Source organism: Patiria miniata, unplaced genomic scaffold, assembly GCF_015706575.1.
Source record: "Patiria miniata isolate m_02_andy unplaced genomic scaffold, ASM1570657v1 HiC_scaffold_6, whole genome shotgun sequence".
Taxonomy (NCBI): Eukaryota; Metazoa; Echinodermata; class Asteroidea; order Valvatida; family Asterinidae; genus Patiria; species Patiria miniata.
Genome location: NW_024037073.1, coordinates 22,188,678 through 22,208,323, shown reverse-complemented (window position 1 = coordinate 22,208,323; position 19,646 = coordinate 22,188,678). Strand labels below are relative to the sequence as shown.

General features: G+C 40.1%; 1 protein-coding gene across 1 annotated transcript; it reads left to right on the top strand.

The window, feature by feature from the left end:
* The first annotated feature begins 7,357 nt into the window (after nucleotides 1-7,357).
* On the top strand, nucleotides 7,358-18,359 carry LOC119743084. Its single transcript, XM_038219430.1, has 3 exons — nucleotides 7,358-7,406; nucleotides 16,940-17,119; nucleotides 18,168-18,359. Exons 2-3 carry the CDS (start codon nucleotides 16,963-16,965, stop codon nucleotides 18,302-18,304), a joined length of 294 nt encoding a protein of 97 aa, XP_038075358.1. The 5' UTR covers nucleotides 7,358-7,406; nucleotides 16,940-16,962; the 3' UTR covers nucleotides 18,305-18,359.
* Nucleotides 18,360-19,646: the final 1,287 nt, after the last annotated feature.

Below are 19,646 nucleotides of genomic sequence, written 5' to 3'. Positions count from 1 at the left end.
AGTTCATTTACAGTGTTGTATTGATCGTCATGCCGAACATTTTGTGCACTATTGGAAGATCACTCCTGTTTTGCCTTTTAACTGAAAATTTACACTGTACATTTCTTATGAAAAATTTTCATAATTGTTTGCATTTGTAATGTTTTTTTGGTTTTGTTTTTACAGCAGTGTTACAAAAATAATCAACACAGTTTCATAATTGACATTGGCATGATAGTTGCCATTTTTGTATAAGTTGTGTATACATCCTTTTAGTTTAGTGTCTTTCCCTCCCATACATTGCATACACATGTGCGCCTTGTTCTCCAACCCAAACTATCCCGAAACCACAAAATCCCAGCCCCTGAATAAAATTGTACTTTGATGGATTCAGAATTTCAGAACACATGTGTTTCCGTTACAGATAATGTGATATTAGTTTTTGTTGGGATTTTGGAGAATTGATAAAGCTTCCTTGGAGTTAAAGAGTTAAATCTTGGATTAACCCTAACCTTTCCCAAATCCTTCAAAACGTGGTTTGCAAAATGGAGGATTTTGCAGGATTGTGGCTCTGTGGCAAAAAAATGTGTGGCTGTTTTTTACGGATGTACTGTTTTAATATCTTTATGGGCCAGACCTTGTTTATATGCTCAGCCGTGTTGTTTATATGCTCAGCCGTGTTGTTTATATGCTCAGCCGTGCATAAATTTAGGCCTAGATTATACTTGAAATCCTCCACACTGCTCCAGGATGTCCCTTGCCCTGTCTCAACATATTGACAGTGATTGCTGGAGGATTTTGCAGGATTGAGGCAGTGGTTACCCCATTCTAGAAATAATTGATAATTTTGCAGGATTAAGTTTCCCGTTTTCTAAGACCAAAATTCCGTTTTCTTAACATTGAAATTTCCATGTTCTTCGGGTTTCTTGAAAAACAGAAACCACGATCACAAACAACACTTGAAGTTTCGCTCTAGATGTCAACGCACGCACGCGGCTGAGGGGGAATACAGAAAATCATGTATAATACATACACGTCCATGGAATACAATGGAATGTCATTCTGTGATGCATAATTCGTGACGGACGGCTTGCCTGTGCACCAATTCGGAACCACTGTGCGCGCTGTGAGAGCCGAGAAGGTCGTTTAGTAGTTGTGATGCAGACGATGTGGTATTCTTGGTTTCAAGACGTTCTTTGCGGTATTCAGCATTTGAATCGCATGATACTGTGCGTGCGCATGTTGCACGGACCGCACTGCGAAAAGCGTCGTGGAACCAAGTTATGTACATCCAGTCGAGTGTCCATATTTGAAAAGATGGTAAACTGAAACTGTGTTGTAAATCAATCTGTTCAGCAAAATGTTGCAAATATTGCAGCAGTATTTGCTCTGAATCGAACACGATACAGTTTAGGGCAATTTCAGCATTATGTAATGTTCATGGCAGGGATTTACAAAGCTCAGTGATTTAACCTAAAAGCCTAAAAACTTACACATACATGATCTACATGTAGTTATGGTTATGGAATACACATTTTTTGGAGGGGGGGGGGCAAAAAAAAGTTTTGGTCCTCCAAAAAGTTGGTCCCAAAAATTACGGTGTGGGGTTCAGGGCCTGCAGGGAAGCGAACATTTTTTGGACTCTAGATGATCTGTGGTGTGATCTGAGGCAATTTCTGACCACTTAAACCAAATCTTTTTGAGGAAAAGATGATGGTGTATGTGGTACCTGCCTTTATTGCGACGTCACATTAAAAAATGGGTTCGTTTTGGAGGGGAAGAGTCATGGCCCTGTTGCCCCCCCCCCCCAGGATCAGCCCTTGGGTCCAGGAGATTACAAACTAGGAGTCTTGGATCAAGAAAGGAATCATCAATTAGATATCACGGTTAACTGGCTCTGTCTTGGACGTTACACTTCCTTTCATAATGCTAGAATTGCCCATGTGTGTATTTCTTTTTGTTCTGACAAGAGTCACAAGGGAGCTGTAATCTATTTTCAGCTGCACTAAATCTTCACAAATCGTCGCGTCAGTACAACAAGCTCGTATCTCCTAAAATGGCATGAACGACACAAAATGCGAGTTTTAGAATGTCAAAAGGTTGTATCTCGCTTAAAATAACCCGGATGTACACGCTAAGGTAAAAAAAAAAAGGTCTCTGGTTTCTGGTATGGAGCTTGCCCAAAAAGTCGTGCGGCGACGCGTTTTTTTTTTTTTACCTGTTTTTTTTTGCTTCAAATGTTGGCTGATGACTGCAAATGGTGCCCGACTAAACCTAGTACAAATATATGGGAGTCTAGAGAGGCCACATAACGCTTATTCTCGATCATAACCCCATCTTAAAACACGTTAAAATTGTGCAGCTGCAGAATTCCAGTCAAACTGGCCTGTGAGTTTGGCGGTTTTGAGACGTCGTCTTTTATTGGAAAAAAAACTTTTTCATTTTGCAGACGCGCATGGCTTCGGCGACGCGCGCGCCTACCAGAAACTGGAGACTTTTTTTGGCCAAAGTCAATGGACGTGGAGATACAACCTTGTTGCACGGAGCGTATTCGCGCGTGATACGACTTTGTTGCAGAACGGAGTTACGACCTTGTTGCACTGACGTAGCTTGCTTGCGTGTAATTTGTCTGCTCTTGATAAAATTGAGGGGAAAGGTTTTATTTTTTAACTTCCCAGCAAAAAGGGAATCTCTTACTTTTTTCTTTCAACGTGATTGTTGCAAAGACTGTACCATGGGTTTACTACACAGAGTTGGAATTTGGAGTGTTCAGGAAACTTGCTAGCACAAATATACAGCAAGATAGGGATGAATGTTTGAGACATGACAGAAAAACTGGCGCCAGAAAATTCTAGTCAGGAATGAGTGACATGGGAGCTTGTTAAAGAGTGAAAGTTGAGTGTGCTGATGTAATGAAACACAAATAAGAGCACAGGGAAACTTGATACAAGTTTTAGTTTTGATGTTTGGATAATCAAGAAAGAAATTTAAAATACAGATATAAATAGTCACTACATCAACATAGCATTGAAACCACACTCTCCTCCTTGAAATGGAAAGTGTACTTAGACTTCTGTTTTCAATTGTTATATTTAGAAAGCATCCGTGAACTTTTCTTGGTTTGGGGACAAACTGATCCACTTTGCTAGCAGACTGGTTCCTGGTCCACGCTTTATCGATACTGATTGTGGGGCGGGAACCAGGCTACCTCGCCAGAACAGAAATATCTTCTGACAGCCAATAATTTTAAATTGTAAAGTAAATAATTCAATAACTAAACATTAGCTGATTGTTTTGTGTTCAAAAGTGAATAGCTGTTGTATTGCTAAAAAAAAAAGCAAGTCAGAAATGAGTATACAGTGTTTATACATCGGAGAAGGGCAAAGCCTAATATTGATTTACATCACCCCAACGCAAAATTCCATCTTATGAATACAATGTAGTTAGATGTGGTACTCACTTCTATGTACAATGTACATCAGATTCGAACCAGCCAACCGATCCCACAAGCTTGGTGTTTTGAGTGGAGACATCTGCACTAGAAAGCAGGAGGTTGTGGGTTAAAGTCCAACCCGAGTGATTTTTTCCAACATTCACTTTGGAGGTAACACACTGAGCATACAGTGTTTATATGTCAGTGAAGGGCAAAACCAAATATTAATTTAGAAAAGAAATCTAATTTTTGGGATGAAACTCGAAAATAGCACAGGGAACGCAACTTTAAATCCCCCCCCCCCAACACACACATTCCATCTTGCAAAAATTCATCTCCTTTCCAGTTACATTCAGTACTTGCGATGGATTAACTGATGGAAATCCAATTGTTTGTTTCATCCCTCAGCTGCCAAGAAGATAAGGAGGAGGCATTGAAAGTACTCAACGGACACAAATGCAAAGGACAAGTGCTCAAAGCCAAGGTATTCACTATTAGTCAATTGTGGTTTTATTATTGACACAAGTTTCTGTTGGCACTTGTCATTGGATTTAAATGAATAAGAACTGCCTCAGCATTGGCTACCAGTGCAAGGGGTCTAGTGGCTGATATTGCTGTGGTTACAGGTTCATGTTCCTGCAATAACTCTTTTCCCGTAGCTCGCCAAGCCAGTTGAGGACCCGTACACTAAGAGCCTCGCTCGGAAGAGAAGCCAAGAGGAATCTGATGGAAACACCCAAGAAGCTAAGAGGAGGAAGGAGGAGGACAGCTTACCAGTAGAAGAGAGGTGAAGACATTGAGATAGAATGCAGGGTTGGGCTGGATTCGAACCACCAACATAGAAATGTACTGCAGTTCTAAACTCAGATATCGTGAATACAATTGGTGCTATTTGTTTGGGTCAAGTATTTTGTATTGACCCAAAATTTACCCAAACCAGCATCCTGAAATTGTGTCTGCCATATCTCAAAAAGGCTAATAGCAGTTGAACCATTTACTACTACTAAAACTTGATTAAGACTCTGAAATACTGAGCGCAATTTTTTCATCCTTTTCCAATCTGCAGGTTAAACAACACGGTGACTCCACTATGGAACCAGCTGTATGAGGACCAGTTATCCACCAAACAGACCAACACCAGGGAGTGTCTTGTCTTGATGCATGGCCAGTGTATGGAAGGACAGCAACCGGCATGTCCGGTGTGTTCGGGGTCTGAGACTGGTTCCTATTCGGTAAGAAGTTTTGATGTTTAGGTCTGTACCCATTGTCTCTTAGTATTGGATTGTTTGCGTAGGGGAGTTATCAATGTTAATATCTAGTTCTGCTCTTCACCAATGTAAATTTGAAAGCACTGTATAGGCCTACTTAGAGTTTTCTGGAGATAACTAGCAAGAAATTCCCTAGCTTTCTTGGGTGAGATTTGCACATGTTTTAACCACTTGATAACCAAGCATATCAAAGTTTGTTGGATAAATATCCCTGACATTGAAGATGATGTGTATATCCTTTGGGTTTGATGATTTCTGTCATTGGTGGGATGTGAACCCCAAGTCCCTGCTTATAGAAACTCTCTCATTCAGGGTCAGATTAAGACCAACTGTCTCTGGACTTATTGGCAAATTGGGTCTCACGGCATGAACACCAGGAGGTGGGGGTTTATCCCCACCCCCTCCCATGTTTTGACCAGGGTTGTGGGGGATGGGCAATGGCATCATCATGTATTAGGGGAAAATGCTGCTCATTGAATCCTGCCAACATGACTTTACAAAGAAGTTGAATTAGTTCTGAGAGAAGCAAAGAGTAACCCTATGCACTCTTAAATGAAAGTAAAATTTGACATAAAAGCGTTTCTTTTCTTGTTTTTTTTTAAGGATAGAGCACACCTATCCACCAGTATTGGTGTTCAAGGCACTGCATCATTAAGTTAAAAGTGCACATTGCCTGGAATGGACATAACATTTTCATACAATGTGCCTGTTATGAACACCGCAACAGAAAGTTTCAAGAGTTTTTTTTCTCAGTTAGTCCCCTAAATTTCTTGTCAGGTCTTCATGAAACTTGGCCCTGGATAAATTATGCAAACGTTTCAGTTTCATGTCTTATTATTTTCATTGACAGATAACACTGTTGGTTTCCGGCTTGGCGCTTACAAAGGTAAGTATTTCCTCTGAAGTTTCCTTTTTGCAAAAGACGTAGATCAGCTTTTATGTTTGATTGGATCGGATGTCGAGGGGCGTGGCCTATTAGTAGCTAATGCTGATCAATTCCAACCAATCAGAATGCAACACACAGAAAGATTGACAGGTGTACATATTGTGCATTGTCTAATTTGTCTGTCAGGAATTAATTATTGAAAAGAAAGAAACAAGCCACAAAAGACTTAAACCCTTCTCATCCCCTTTGCTAACCAATATTTTGGCTTACTTTTGTGGCATGAATATTGAGGGTATATGTTTGTACTTTCAACATTGACCAGCAAGCTCTTTTACTTGATAGGGATTTTTCAACAATTACATTTGTACAAGCAAGAATTAGGTTTTAAATACAAAATTCAGGAAAATCACTGTTTATTTAAATGTTGCTAGTGTACACTTTTATTTATTTTATCACCGATCTTGCTTTTACACGCAAATTTGTTTGTCCTATAAAAAGTATATGACTTTTAGAAACATGGTTTGCGCTGCAATTTTTTTTTCAAATATTACTAGGTATCAGAAAGACGAAAGAGGTCAAATGCCGATTTGGTGATAGTACATTTTTGTATTATTTGTGTAATAGAGTTTTAAATTACACAAGGAAATAGCAGCTTTAATGAACATTGCAAGCAGCAATTCCTCAGATACTGTGCAAATTAAGATACATCTTGTATGATGCTAACTTTTCAACGACATTCATATTTTATAGCATTGATTTTTCAATTACCTAAATTTGAAGTACCCTTGAGTCCATCTAAGAGAAATATTAGAGTATTGCTTTGCATTTAAACATCATACAGACATGGAGCTCATAATGTAATACAACAGACTAGTGGTGCTACACAGATTATGTACAATTATAGAGCATGCAAGTCTCGCCAGTTCACATTCACTTTTCATGTGAACATCTTGGTACCAAACACTGACTAGTCTAGCCACAGACTCCCGTGTCTAAATTCACCCAATTCACCCGGTGAACGGAAGTGGAGGTCCACATTTTTTCAATTTACTATAGTAATCAGCTTGCAATATTGTTTGAATGTGTTGTAAATTGGAATGTTTTTTTCTTGTTCAGAACCCATTCTTTGCCCTTGACTGGATAAACCTAGTTAACTCACCTAGGTTTTTGAGGTCAACTTGCACGCTCTATTGACAGAAGTGGAGTACAAATTGCTGACTTTAACTATCAACTACATTTTGTCCAGCTAGTAGCTGTGAAGACACCTTTAATACACCAGACTTAAATCCCATACTGTACATCTAAAGCCTACAATGGTCTCGTATATTATATATCGGTGCTCTGCAGCAAAAAAAGTCTATACAATGCATTTCTCCTTGCTAAAGGATTTTTCAAGAAACTTCAAACAAAAAACAGCACTTTATTTGGTCTTCAAAAAAGTTATCCACATTGTGCAACATGTACATGTATGCACAAAGACTGGTATACATTTGGAATCAGATGCTCCTAATGCATAATTTGCAACTTTGTTGATCTGTTACTTAGACTGTGTCTGAAACAGGCTTCTGGAGCTATGGCTACGGCTATTGTCAGATTGTTCCCATGTAATTGTTATGGGTGAAGACCTAGACAATATAGCTCTAGCCATATCAATTTTTTTAATCTGTTCATTTGTGCATCAGGTCTTGATCCACAAGATAACCATTCCACCAGCACCTCTGACGTACCAGTGACTGGCGCTGCCATAACGGATCCTTATCACTGTCTGACGCAACAGCACTTCACCTCGGAGATCTTCAAGATTGAGATCCAAAACCTCCCAAGACATTTTGGATTTGCGGTGAGTTTGCTCCCTAAACCTACAACCCTCGATAATGATAATCAGGTGCAAATCCAGGATTTTTTTAGACAGGGGGAACATCGTTGGAACATTTGCTCCAAGAAATATGGGAGCGCGGGAAATTTGGATTATAGATGCTCTGTGGTGCAATCTGAGGTGATTCCTGGCCTTTTATAGTCTTAATAAATATAGTCTTAACAAAAATTATATGATGACGTTGAAGAACTCATTTTAAAACAAGGAAATGTTTTGGACTCCGTGAAAAGTATAATTTGTACTTTAAAAGTGCGCTTAAAAAATGGTGACCAATGGTGAGTTCCAATGGCTCTCCAGCTTGCTGTGTCATACAGCCAGTACACAATGTTTGCAGGATGATGTTTGATATCGGCGCCGGTATATTTGTAAGGAGGTTGCCCTCCTCCTTCCCTCCTTCTCGCTCTTCTCCCCCTCTTCTTGTCCTTTTTTTTCTTTTTTTGTTGACTCAATTTGATGGCAGCACGTGCCCCCGCAGACCACCCCTGGATCCGCGCCTAAATTATCATACAGTTTGCGCTATATCGAGAGTTCCTATTGCCAACAATGGTTGGAATTTCTCAAGGTCTTTTAATGGCATTAAGAAATTAAAGGGCCCGTGAAATGAAATATTGAAATATAAAATATTGAAATATATAAGCCTACTGTATTTATCAATGTAACAACTACATGTACTTATTTTTTTCTTTTTTTCAAGTGCACTTTTTACAATGTCCAAACAATTTCACTTTATAGCTTTGGGATTTTCTGTGTAATTGATGAACCTAAATTTCTCTGCATTGCACAAGTACACATAGCAGTTTCTACATTAAAGTATCACATTGAATTCAAGTTCAAGAGCAACTGCACAGTGCTCCACTTACCTGGACGGCTTGCACTCATCAGTTACCAGAAAACATTGTTCTTGACAACTTTCCAAAGATTGACTCCCTTCTGGTTCTGGATGTGCATACTGCTGCCCTTGTGCTGATGGCTCAGTGCCAGTCAGCCGGCCAGGGCATTGTTCCTGAGTACTTGCAAGTGACTGCTGGCTCTCTGCTGGTTCTGGATGTACACACTGTTCCCCTTGCATGGATGGCTTGCAGTCAGTCAGACTAGAGCATTGTTCCTGATGAGAACTTGCAAGCACTGGGGTCCCTGCTGGTTCTGCATGTACCTCAACATGCACTTGAACATGCTGCTGACTGTGCATGGATGCCTTGCTGCTGCATTGCCTAGAACATTGTTCTTGAAAGCTGTCCAGTGGCTGCTGACTCTCTGTGTGTTGTGCATGCCCTTGGCTTGGTGGCTTGCATCTGCTTGGCCTGGCAGCACGGTGCTCTTGGTCATTTTCTGCCTGTGGAATCACACGAAGCTCAATCTGCTTCCCTGGCTGTGATGGTCGGCTGGGATTCCGTCTTGGGCAGCAATGACAGCACAGTTTCAGGAATGAGAAAGCCTTGACTACAGCTTCACGATAGTCAGCGTTTGTGGCACTGTAGACTAGGGAATTGATTGAGCTATTGATCAGTTGCAAAATGTCAATGCATATAATCAGAATATGTATTGTCTCTCCAAGTTCCAGATTGGCAAAAATCTGAGCAGGTGAAGTATACTCAGATGCCACTACAACTACATGTATTGTCATAATTGCAGCTGCCGTGTGTAGTGAGTTCAGAATGAAGAAAACAGCAGTGTTGATGATAACCATGCAGAGGACCTTGCCTGCTCGCTTGGGACGGTTTGGCAACAGGGCTGATTGCTTGCGTACTTTCAATACTACATAGATGTACAAAGCAAGAGTTGCTATCAAAGAGGCAGTGTTGATAATGGAAAGAATCCCAAAGTTGACGTTATCAAAGACAGCGTCTGTTAATGGTAAGAAAATCAGAATCACAGCAACAATAATTGTTGGCACCCAGAGTCCTGCTGATATCTTTGCTGCTCGAGATTTAGAGGCTTTTTCTTTGAACGTTATAGGATTGCACACTGCAGAGAATCTCTCAGCTGCTATGGTAACCACAAAGAAATTAGAAGTAGCGAAGAAAGTGTATCGGACACTTACTATTGCATTGTTGACCAATAATTTGTACTCTATAGGTGAAAACAATGCAAATATGAAGTGAGTCATAAGGTAGAGGGAGTCAGCCACAGCCAGATTGGATAAGTAGATGTTGATGATTGTACGCATGGACTTCACTCGAATGACTGTGAAGAGAAAGACAAAGTTCAAGAGGAGGCCGATTGGTGCAATGATTTCAGCACTTAACCATGTTATTTGAGTAGCTCTTTCACTGCTCATGTAAAAGTTCTCGAGATGCTTTTTAACTTCGGTTCTCCACCCAGTTGATGGAGTGGAGCTGTTTTGGTAGCCATCACCCATAGTTCATGCACAATGTAGCATTGCGCTCCGTGAGCTACATTTTATTCAGATGCAGAAAAGAATGTTCTTCTCTATTTCAAGATCACTCCAGATTTATACTCACAGGGATTGTAAGACCTTGAGCAAAGTGTAATTGAAACAGAAAGATTCTTGTTCTTTTCTCTCTTTTCCCCCCCCCCCCAACATTTCTGTCGGATTTTAATGCATGTGACTATCTTGTGGTATCAGTTCCTGTAACCAAAGCAGATGCATGTAAGTCAGTTTCACTACTTGCACTGACATGAAATCTGAGAATTGAATTTGTTTCAGTTTTAATAATTTGCTCCAGATTAAACATGCATATTGTGTACATGTAATTGTTATTTTATGCAAGTCGTCCCTTCACAAGGCATAAATGCCACTCAATGTGAGGGCTACCATACAAGAAGAAAAGACAGAAAAAAAAGAGGATGATAGAAAATGAAGACAATTAAGTTTAGTGTGTGAGAGATGCATGTTCACATTGTGTTTATACAGGGTGAGTTAAAAAGAAAGTGACCTGCACTCAAGGTTTTTTTTTTCTTAAAAAGCAGTCAAATTAGATACACCAAAGAAGTGTGTCTTATTAAAAGGAGCATGTTCTTCCACTCATCTGGAAAAACCCAATCACTGGATAAGGAAAATGGTGGCTCAGACCCATTCAGAGATGCTCTTTCTTATAGACTGACAATACCCGTAAATATGTACGGGTATATTTGCTCGCCCCAAAGGAAATGAAATATTTTCCTAATGTCCATGTCATTTGCTCCAAGAAATATGGGAGCGCGGGAAATTTGGATTATAGATGCTCTGTGGTGCAATCTGAGGTGATTCCTGGCCTTTTATAGTCTTTATAAATATAGTCTTTATAAATATAGTCTTTACACAAATTATATGATGACGTTGAAGAACTTATTTTAAAACAAGGAATGTTTTGGACTCGGTGAAAAGTATAATTTGTACTTTAAAAGTGCACTTAAAAAATGGTGACCAATGGTGAGTTCCAATGGCTCTCCAGCTTGCTGTGTCATACAGCCAGTACACAATGTTTGCAGGATGATGTTTAATATCAGCGCCGGTATATTTGTAAGGAGGTTGCCCTCCTCCTTCCCTCCTTCTCGCTCTTCTCCCCCTCTTTTTGTCCTTTTTTTTCCTTTTCTTTTTTGTTGACTCAATTTGATGGAAGCACATGCCCCCGCAGACCACCCCTGGATCCGCGCCTAAATTATCATACAGTTTGCGCTATATCAAGAGTTCCTATTGCCAACAATGGTTGGAATTTCTCAAGGTCTTTTAATGGCATTAAGAAATTAAAGGGCGGTGAAATGAATTTCACTAAAATATTGAAATATATAAGCCTCCTGTATTTATGAAAGTAACAACTACATGTACTTATTTATTTTCTTTTTTTTCAAGTGCACTTTTTACAATGTCCAAAAAATTTCACTTTACAGCATTGGGATTTTCTGTGTAATTTATGAACCTGAATTTCTCTGCATTGTACATGTATGTATATGTACACATAGCAGTTTACACATTGAAGTATCACATTGACTGCCTGCCATGAGCTAACCGCGATCAAAACACTTTGGTAGCTATATTTTTCCTCAAACAGCAGTGAAACTGAAGCTCCAGCTCATGACATCACTGTATTTCTCATGAATATGCACCTTGGCACCATCATGAAAATATGTAAAAGCCTGAAACATCCAAAGACTTGGAATACAGAGGTGCATTTCCTAAAATGAAAACCTCCAAATCTGTTTCAAAGGCACTTAAACAAGTACTTAAGGTGGAAAATGTCAGGGTTATCCATATGTTAGTACCAATAGATGTGCATTTTCACAAATAAAAAGTAGCAAACTTGTTCATTCACAAAAACCTCATCAAGTAACAAGGAACAGATACGGAAAGTGTAATTTAATTCATTTGCCAAGAAGATCATTTGTAAGTATTTCAACACCACTTGAATGCATACATTGAATGAGTTCCAGCTGTTCCCTTTACTGATAGTTGCTTGCAATCTGCTCTGGGCCTGCACATTACTGATGTCATGGTGCGTACGAGTATTGGCGATCCACTAAAGTAAAACACATTACAACTCCAGCATATTATGCTGATAATATTTCTCAATTTCCAATCTACTTGGCACTCCAATAAAGATGATATATGAAAAAGGCATAGATCTACTCTACACTTTGAACACTACACAGCAAGTTCAAGAGCAACTGCACAGTGCTCCACTTACATGCATGGCTTGCACTCATCAGTTACCAGAGAACATTGTTCTTGACAACTTTCCAAAGATTGGCTCCCTTCTGGTTCTGGATGTGCATACTGCTGCCCTTGTGCTGATGGCTCGGTGCCAGTCAGCCCAAGACATTGTTCCTGAGTACTTGCAAGTGACTGCTGGCTCTCTGCTGGTTCTGGATGAACACACTGTTCCCCTTGCATGGATGGCTGGCAGTCAGTCAGACTAGAGCATTGTTCCTGATGAGAACTTGCAAGCGCTGGGGTCCCTGCTGGTTCTGAATGTACCTCAACATGCACTTGAACATGCTGCTGACTGTGCATGGATGCCTTGCTGCTGCTTAGCCTGGAACATTGTTCTTGACAGCTGTCCAGTGACTGCTGACTCGCTGTGTGTTGTGCATGCCCTGGGCTTGGTGGCTTGCTGCTGCTTGGCCTAGCAGCATGGTGCTCTTGGTCATTTTCTGCCTGTAGAATCACAGGAAGCTCAATCTGCTTCCCTTGCTGCGATGGTCGGCTGGGATTCTATCTTGGGCAGCAACGACAGCACAGTTTGAGGAATGAGAAAGCCTTGACTACAGCTTCACGATAGTCAGCGTTTGTGGCACTGCAGACTAGGGAATTAATTGAGCTATTGGTCAGTTGCAAAATTTCAATGCATATAGCCAGAATATGTATTGTCTCTCCAAGTTCCAGATTGGCAACAATCTGAGCAGTTGAAGTGTCCTTTGATGTCACTACAAGAAAATGAATTGTCACAATTGTAGCTGCAGTGTACAGTGAGTTCAGAATGAAGAAAACAGCAGTATTGATGATAACCATACGGAGGACCTTGCCTGCTCGCTTGGGACGGTTTGGTACCAGTGCTGATTGCTTGCGTACTTTCAATACTACATAGATGTACAAAGCAAGAGTTGCTATCAAAGAGGCAAGGTTGATAATGGAAAGAATCCCAAGGTTGACACTACCGAAGACAGTTTTTGTTAATGGTAAGAATCACACCTACAATAATTGTTGGCACCCAGAGTCCTGCTGATATCTTTGCTGCTCGAGATTTAGAGGCTTTTTCCTTGAATGTCAGAGGATTGCGCACTGCAGAGAATCCCTCAGCTGCTATGGTAACCACAAAGAAATTAGAAGTTGCGATGAACGTGTATATGACACTTGTTATTGCCTTTATGACCATTAAGTTGTACTCTATAGGTGAAAACAGTGCCAATATGAAGTAAGTCATAAGGTAGAGTGAGTCAGCCACAGCCAGATTGGATAAGTAGATGTTGATGATTGTACGCATGGACTTCACTCGAATGATTGTGAAGAGAAAGACAAAGTTTAAGCAGAGGCCGATTGGTGCAATGATTTCAGCACTTAGCCATGTTATTTGATTAGTTCTTTCTCCACTCTTGTAATAGTTCTCAATATGCTTTTCAACTTCAGTGTTCCACCCAGTTGATGGAGTGGGGCTGTTTTGGTAGCCATCACCCATGGTTCATGGACAATGTAGCATTGAGCTCCGTGAGCTACATTTTATTCAGATGCAGCAAAGAATGTTCTTTTCTATTTCAAGATCACTCCAGATTTATACTTACAGGGATTGTAAGACCTTGAGCAAAGCGTAATTGAAACAGAAAGTTTCTTGTTCTGTTCTCTCTTCCCCCCCCCCCAACATTTCTGTCCGATTTTAATGCATGTGACTATCTTGTGGTATCAGTTCCTGTTACCAAAGCAGATGTATGTAAGTCAGTTTCACTACTTGCACTGACATGAAATCTGAGAATTAAATTTGTTTCAGTTTTAATTATTTGCTCCAGATTAAACATGCATATTGTGTACATGTAATTGGTTTTTTTTATGCAAGTCGTCCCTTCACAAGGCATAAATGCCACTCAATGTGAGGGCTACCGTACAAGAAGAAAAGACCAAAAAAAGAGGATGATAGAAAATGAAGACAATTAAGTTTAGTGTGTGAGAGATGCATGTTCACATAGTGTTTATACAGGGTGAGTTAAAAAGAAAGAACCCACATTCAAGATTTTTTTTTTCTTAAAAAGCAATCAAATTAGATACACCAAAGAAGTGTGTCTTAAAAGAGCATGTTCTTCCACTCATCTAAAAAAAACCAATCACTAACATTGATCCATGCCATCCGAAATTATGCATGTTTTACTCGAAAGAACCAGTATGTGTAGCTGTCCAAGGAATGCGATAATATTGAAAGCTAAATGAGCTAAATGAGAATTACAGATTAGGCCAAAAAAAAAAGTCTCCGGTTTCTGGTATGGAGCTTGCCCAAAAAGTGGTGCGGCGACGCGGCTTTTTTTTTTTTTACCTGATTTTTTTTGCTTCAAATGTCGGCTGATGACTGCAAATGGTGCCTGACTAAACTTAGTGCAAATATATGGGAGTCCAGAGAGGCCACATAAAGCTTATTCTCGACCATAACCCCATCTAAAAACACGTTAAAATTGTGCAGCAGCAGGATTCCAGTCAAACCAGTGAGTTTGGCGGTTTTGAGACATCATCTTTCATTGAAAAAAACCCTTTTTACCCCTCAGCCGAGAGGCTCGAGGGGTATTGTCATCGCCTAGGGCGTCCGTCCGTCCGGACGTATGTCCGTCCGTCCGTCCGTCGGGCCGTCCGGGCAGCTTAGTTTCCGGATGATAACTTGAGTTAGAAATGTTGTTTGGGGTTGTAACTTCGGTAGGGGGTTGCCCTTGGGAGTAGGCAAGTTGGGATTGGTTTTGAGGTCAAAAGGTCAAAGGTCAAGGTCACCGTGGTGAGTTAAATGTAAATGGTTTCCGGATGATAACTTGAGTTAGAAATGAGATTTTGGTGTCTAACTTTGGTAGGGGGTTGCCCTTGGGAGTAGGCAAGTTGGGATTGGTTTTGGGGTCAAAAGGTCAAAGGTCAAGGTCACCGTGGTGAGTTAAATGTAAATGGTTTCCGGATGATAACTTGAGTTAGAAATGAGATTTTGGTGTCTAACTTTGGTAGGGGGTTGCCCTTGGGAGTAGGCAAGTTGGGATTGGTTTTGGGGTCAAAAGGTCAAAGATCAAGGTCACCGTGGTGAGTTAAATGTAAATGGTTTCCGGATGATAACTTGAGTTAGAAATGAGATTTTGGTGTCTAACTTTGGTAGGGGGTTGCCCTTGGGAGTAGGCAAGTTGGGATTGGTTTTGAGGTCAAAAGGTCAAAGGTCAAGGTCACCGTGGTGAGTTAAATGTAAATGGTTTCCGGATGATAACTTGAGTTAGAAATGAGATTTTGGTGTCTAACTTTGGTAGGGGGTTGCCCTTGGGAGTAGGCAAGTTGGGATTGGTTTTGAGGTCAAAAGGTCAAAGGTCAAGGTCACCGTGGTGAGTTAAATGTAAATGGTTTCCGGATGATAACTTGAGTTAGAAATGAGATTTTGGTGTCTAACTTTGGTAGGGGGTTGCCCTTGGGAGTAGGCAAGTTGGGATTGGTTTTGGGGTCAAAAGGTCAAAGGTCAAGGTCACCGTGGTGAGTTAAATGTAAATGGTTTCCGGATGATAACTTGAGTTAGAAATGAGATTTTGGTGTCTAACTTTGGTAGAGGGTTGCCCTTGGGAGTAGGCAAGTTGGGATTGGTTTTTGGGTCAAAAGGTCAAAGGTCAAGGTCACCATTGTGAGTTAAAGGTAAATGGTTTCCGGATGATAACTTGAGTTAGAAATGCGATTTTGGTGTCTAACTTTGGAAGAGGGTTCCCCTTGGGAGAAGGCAAGTTGGGATTGGTTTGGGGGTCAAAAGGTCAAAGGTCAAGGTCAGCATGGTGAGTTAAAGGTAAATGGTTTCCGGATGATAACTTGAGTTAGAAATGAGATTTTGGTGTCTGACTGAGGTAGGGGTTTGCCCTTGGGTACAGGCAAGTTGGGATTGGTTTTGGGGTCAAAAGGTCAAAGGTCAAGGTCACCGTGGTGAGTTCAATGTAAATGGTTCCGAATGATAACTTGAGTTAGAAATGAAATGTTGGTGTCTAACTTCGGTAGGGGGTTTCCCATTGGTACAGGCATGTTGGGACTGGTTCTGGGGTCAAAGGCCAAAGGTCAAGGTCACCACGTTGAGTTAAAGGTTAATGGTTTCCGGATGATAACTTGACTCTGGCTGAGGGGTTTCAACAGCAACGCTGTTATTTTTCATTTTGCCGACGTGCATGGCTACGGCGACGCGCGCGCATACCAGAAACCGGAGACTTATTTTTTTTGGCCTTACACACAAGTATTCAAATACAAATGAAATTTTAATGATTGAAATCAAGACAAATTTACTATCAGGTTGTGTGTTTTGAATACGAGAAACAAGTCAACTCTCTGTTTTCTTCGAAATATCGATGGTGATTTTTGTATATTTTTCTTTGCAAGTTCTCGTTCATTCATGGAGGTGGGAAAACGATGGATGTTTCATTGTCCTCAATGGGTACATGTATTATCAGTTCACAGCACGGTTATTGACAAGTGGTGGACAGCCAAGTTTTGTGATCATTTTATAGAAATGGACATGAATTGGGAATTGAGTGTGCAATTTAAGTGAAATTGTGACAGTTAATAGTCAGTAAGATGTACTTTATCCCTCTTTTTTTTTTAATTTTGGAAAATTATTTCGCTCCAAACGTGTGCAAATCAATCAGTGTGCATGTGTCCTACATAAGTTTGCGTGCTTAGTCAATGATCTTCTTTTTCATATATGTAATTTTTTGTTGCCCTTCACTGAAGTAATTGAGTCCCACCTAAGCCTTCTGACAACACTAAGTGTACAGTGTTTACAAAATATGTCGGCGAAGGGCAAACAAAAATCCAATATAAAAAAAGGATAATTTACATCTCGTACGTAAAATTGTTTAATCCTGCCCAGGTTCCCATCTGAAGTCCATCCAGATGATCCTTGATAAGACAGCAGACGGTACAGGCATCGACTCCAACACCCTAGCCTTACAGATGAAGGGCCATCCTGAGCTGAGGGACAAGCTTCATGTCGTCACCTCATGGGGGCCTTTGCCTGTCTACCCTGGGGTGGTCAACTCAGAATTACCTGGTAGGTACAGTGGACTCTGTGCCCAAAAACTCTCCCTTTTAAGGAAAAAGGTTAGGTGGAACTCTTGAACGCATTGTCGCCCAACACCTTGCGCTGATGTTAAGATATTGGATGATCGTAGTGCAGTGTTTATACAGCACTCTTATACCACACTCTTGGATTGCTCACACTTATTACCCCTGTTCATCAGGCCATGAGAACTCTTTCCTGTTGAAGCTCAAGATCAGCAGTATCTGGTCTGCACCCTCCACATATACTCAATGGAGAGAGGTAATTGTAGTAATGTATCTTGCCCAAGAACACCAGCGACGTGTCCCCTGTCAAGGTTGACCCAACATAACATCGTGCATGAGTCAAACACGGGAACCTTTTGACCACAGGATTCTGCATGCTGAAAAACCTAAATTGATTCACATCACCCCAACGCAAAATTCCATCTTATGAATGCGATACCCGCTGCTATGTACATCATATCCCCTTAGCTCAGTGGATGAGTGGTAAGACATCAGCACTAGAAAGCAGGAGATCGTGGGTTCGAGTCCCACCCGAGTGATTTTTTCCAACTTTCACTCAGGAGGCAACACACTGACCATTTATACTGTCCGTTTATACGTACCGTTTATACGTCGGTGAAGGGCAAAACCTAATTTGATTTACATCACCCGACGCAAAATTCCATCGTATGAATACTGCATCAAATAAGTCATACATCTTTTGCATAAAAACATTTGTTGTGTGGGAGAGGGAAGTACCTCAGACAGTCAGACCACCATTTAAACAGAAGATCTGACCTTACACGTGTACTTGAGGACATTCAGGGGCCTCATGATTCTGACATTTAGTACGCCTGTAAAACTTTAAATAACGTTGAACCCTGCATCATAGGTCAATCTAACAATCTACGCACTAGCCTGCTGACAATCTACACGCTTGCCAGTATCAGACTTTAAACGGCCTGCAAGAACCTGCCGTTTTGAGTCTGTGTTTAGATTAACCACCGTTTTGCTCGTCTCATTTTGAATATTCTTTGGTCTTTTTTTTTCCTCAGAGGATCTCAAGACATCTATCACCAGGCATCTTCTCAACATGCATCTCGACCCCAAATGGCAAGCTCAACTGAACCAAAACATGGTGTCCAAATTTGTGCCGGTTACACTGGATCAGTACCAAGGATTGTTAAAATAAACAAACAAATGTTCCAATTAACCAAAAAGGGAAACCGACGATTAGTGCATTATAAAATATATTGCATTATTATGATATAACAATTGTAACAAAATAAAGAGACAGTGTTATATTAAAAAAAAAAATGATTAATTCATTGTTGAAATTGGTACTCATAAATTGGAACTTGTCATGATGCAATTTTGTGCTCTAAATTAATAATGCAATATACATATTTATTATGTAAACATGTTTTTTATATATTTTACTGAAACCAAAGAGACTAGTTGTCAATGTACAAGCTATTGTCACATCTTGCTGTGTGCAATGAGTTCGTTAGCAGGGCTCAAATTTTGTGTGAAAATTTTGTGGACAACAGTACCTGAAAGTATTATTTACTGGACCAATGTACATTCACAGTTAAAATTGAAACATTGTTAACTCAAAGCCATTTGCCTCATTTGCAATGAGCTAGAGAAGCATTGATTTAATGACAAAACTCTGCTCAAAGTCAAGATAGGAGTGGTACCAAATACCCTTTGAAAATATTCCAACTGAAATTGTTTTGTGTGGATGAAAACTGAGGTGGTGTTGAAAGAGGGTGTCCACGGCACATTTTAACATTATGCATTTATAGCAATGGAATCCAGTTACAAGTGACTGTATTTCCTCGGTTTTCTTAAAACGTATACTATCCGATCAACCTTCAACAGGTTAGTTGTCATGCACCCTGCTTTAGATTTTTAGCAATTTTGTTGCTTCAAACGAAAGTAAAGGCACAAGAAGCAAATAATCATATGTACCTCTATGAAAGTTGCAGTTATTAGGACTTTACAAGAAGTGTATTTCATTGCTTCTGATGGTAAATGGGAAACATCAAATGTGAACATTTTTAATAGTCAAATGAGTCTTGCATGTGTATGATAAGTCATGATCACGATAATCTGAGACCAGATTTGGACAGCAAATGCAATCATGAAAGGCATGTATTCATCTGAGTGCAATGTGTAATTATAAAACATCAAGATGAATTTTGATTCCCTTTGTTTTAAGTTGCCAAATCTTCCAAAGAATTTATATACAATTTAGAAGTGTTTTTGTCATTTCGTATAACCTTCGAGAGTCAAATACATTTGAACTTCAGAACTATGTGTGTTACAGTGAAGTGCAAATTTGCCTTGTTAAGATTATTTATGCAAATGCGATAAGGTTTTCTGTCATGGATGTTGGTATGAACGTAGATGATGTGGATATGATTCACCTACTTTAATGTAGTTGTGTTTGTCATTTATAATACATGTACACCATATAATTATTAAACTTATCAGAATTTATGTGCTGTAAATTTTGGATTTTTGTGACT

Coding starts and splice junctions, on each gene's coding strand:
- LOC119743084 (XM_038219430.1), top strand. CDS start 16,963: ATGATCCTTGATAAGACAGCAGACGGTACAGGCATCGACTCCAACACC. Junction 17,120..18,167: donor GGTCAACTCAGAATTACCTG/GTAGGTACAGTG, acceptor TTTTTTCCTCAG/AGGATCTCAAGACATCTATC.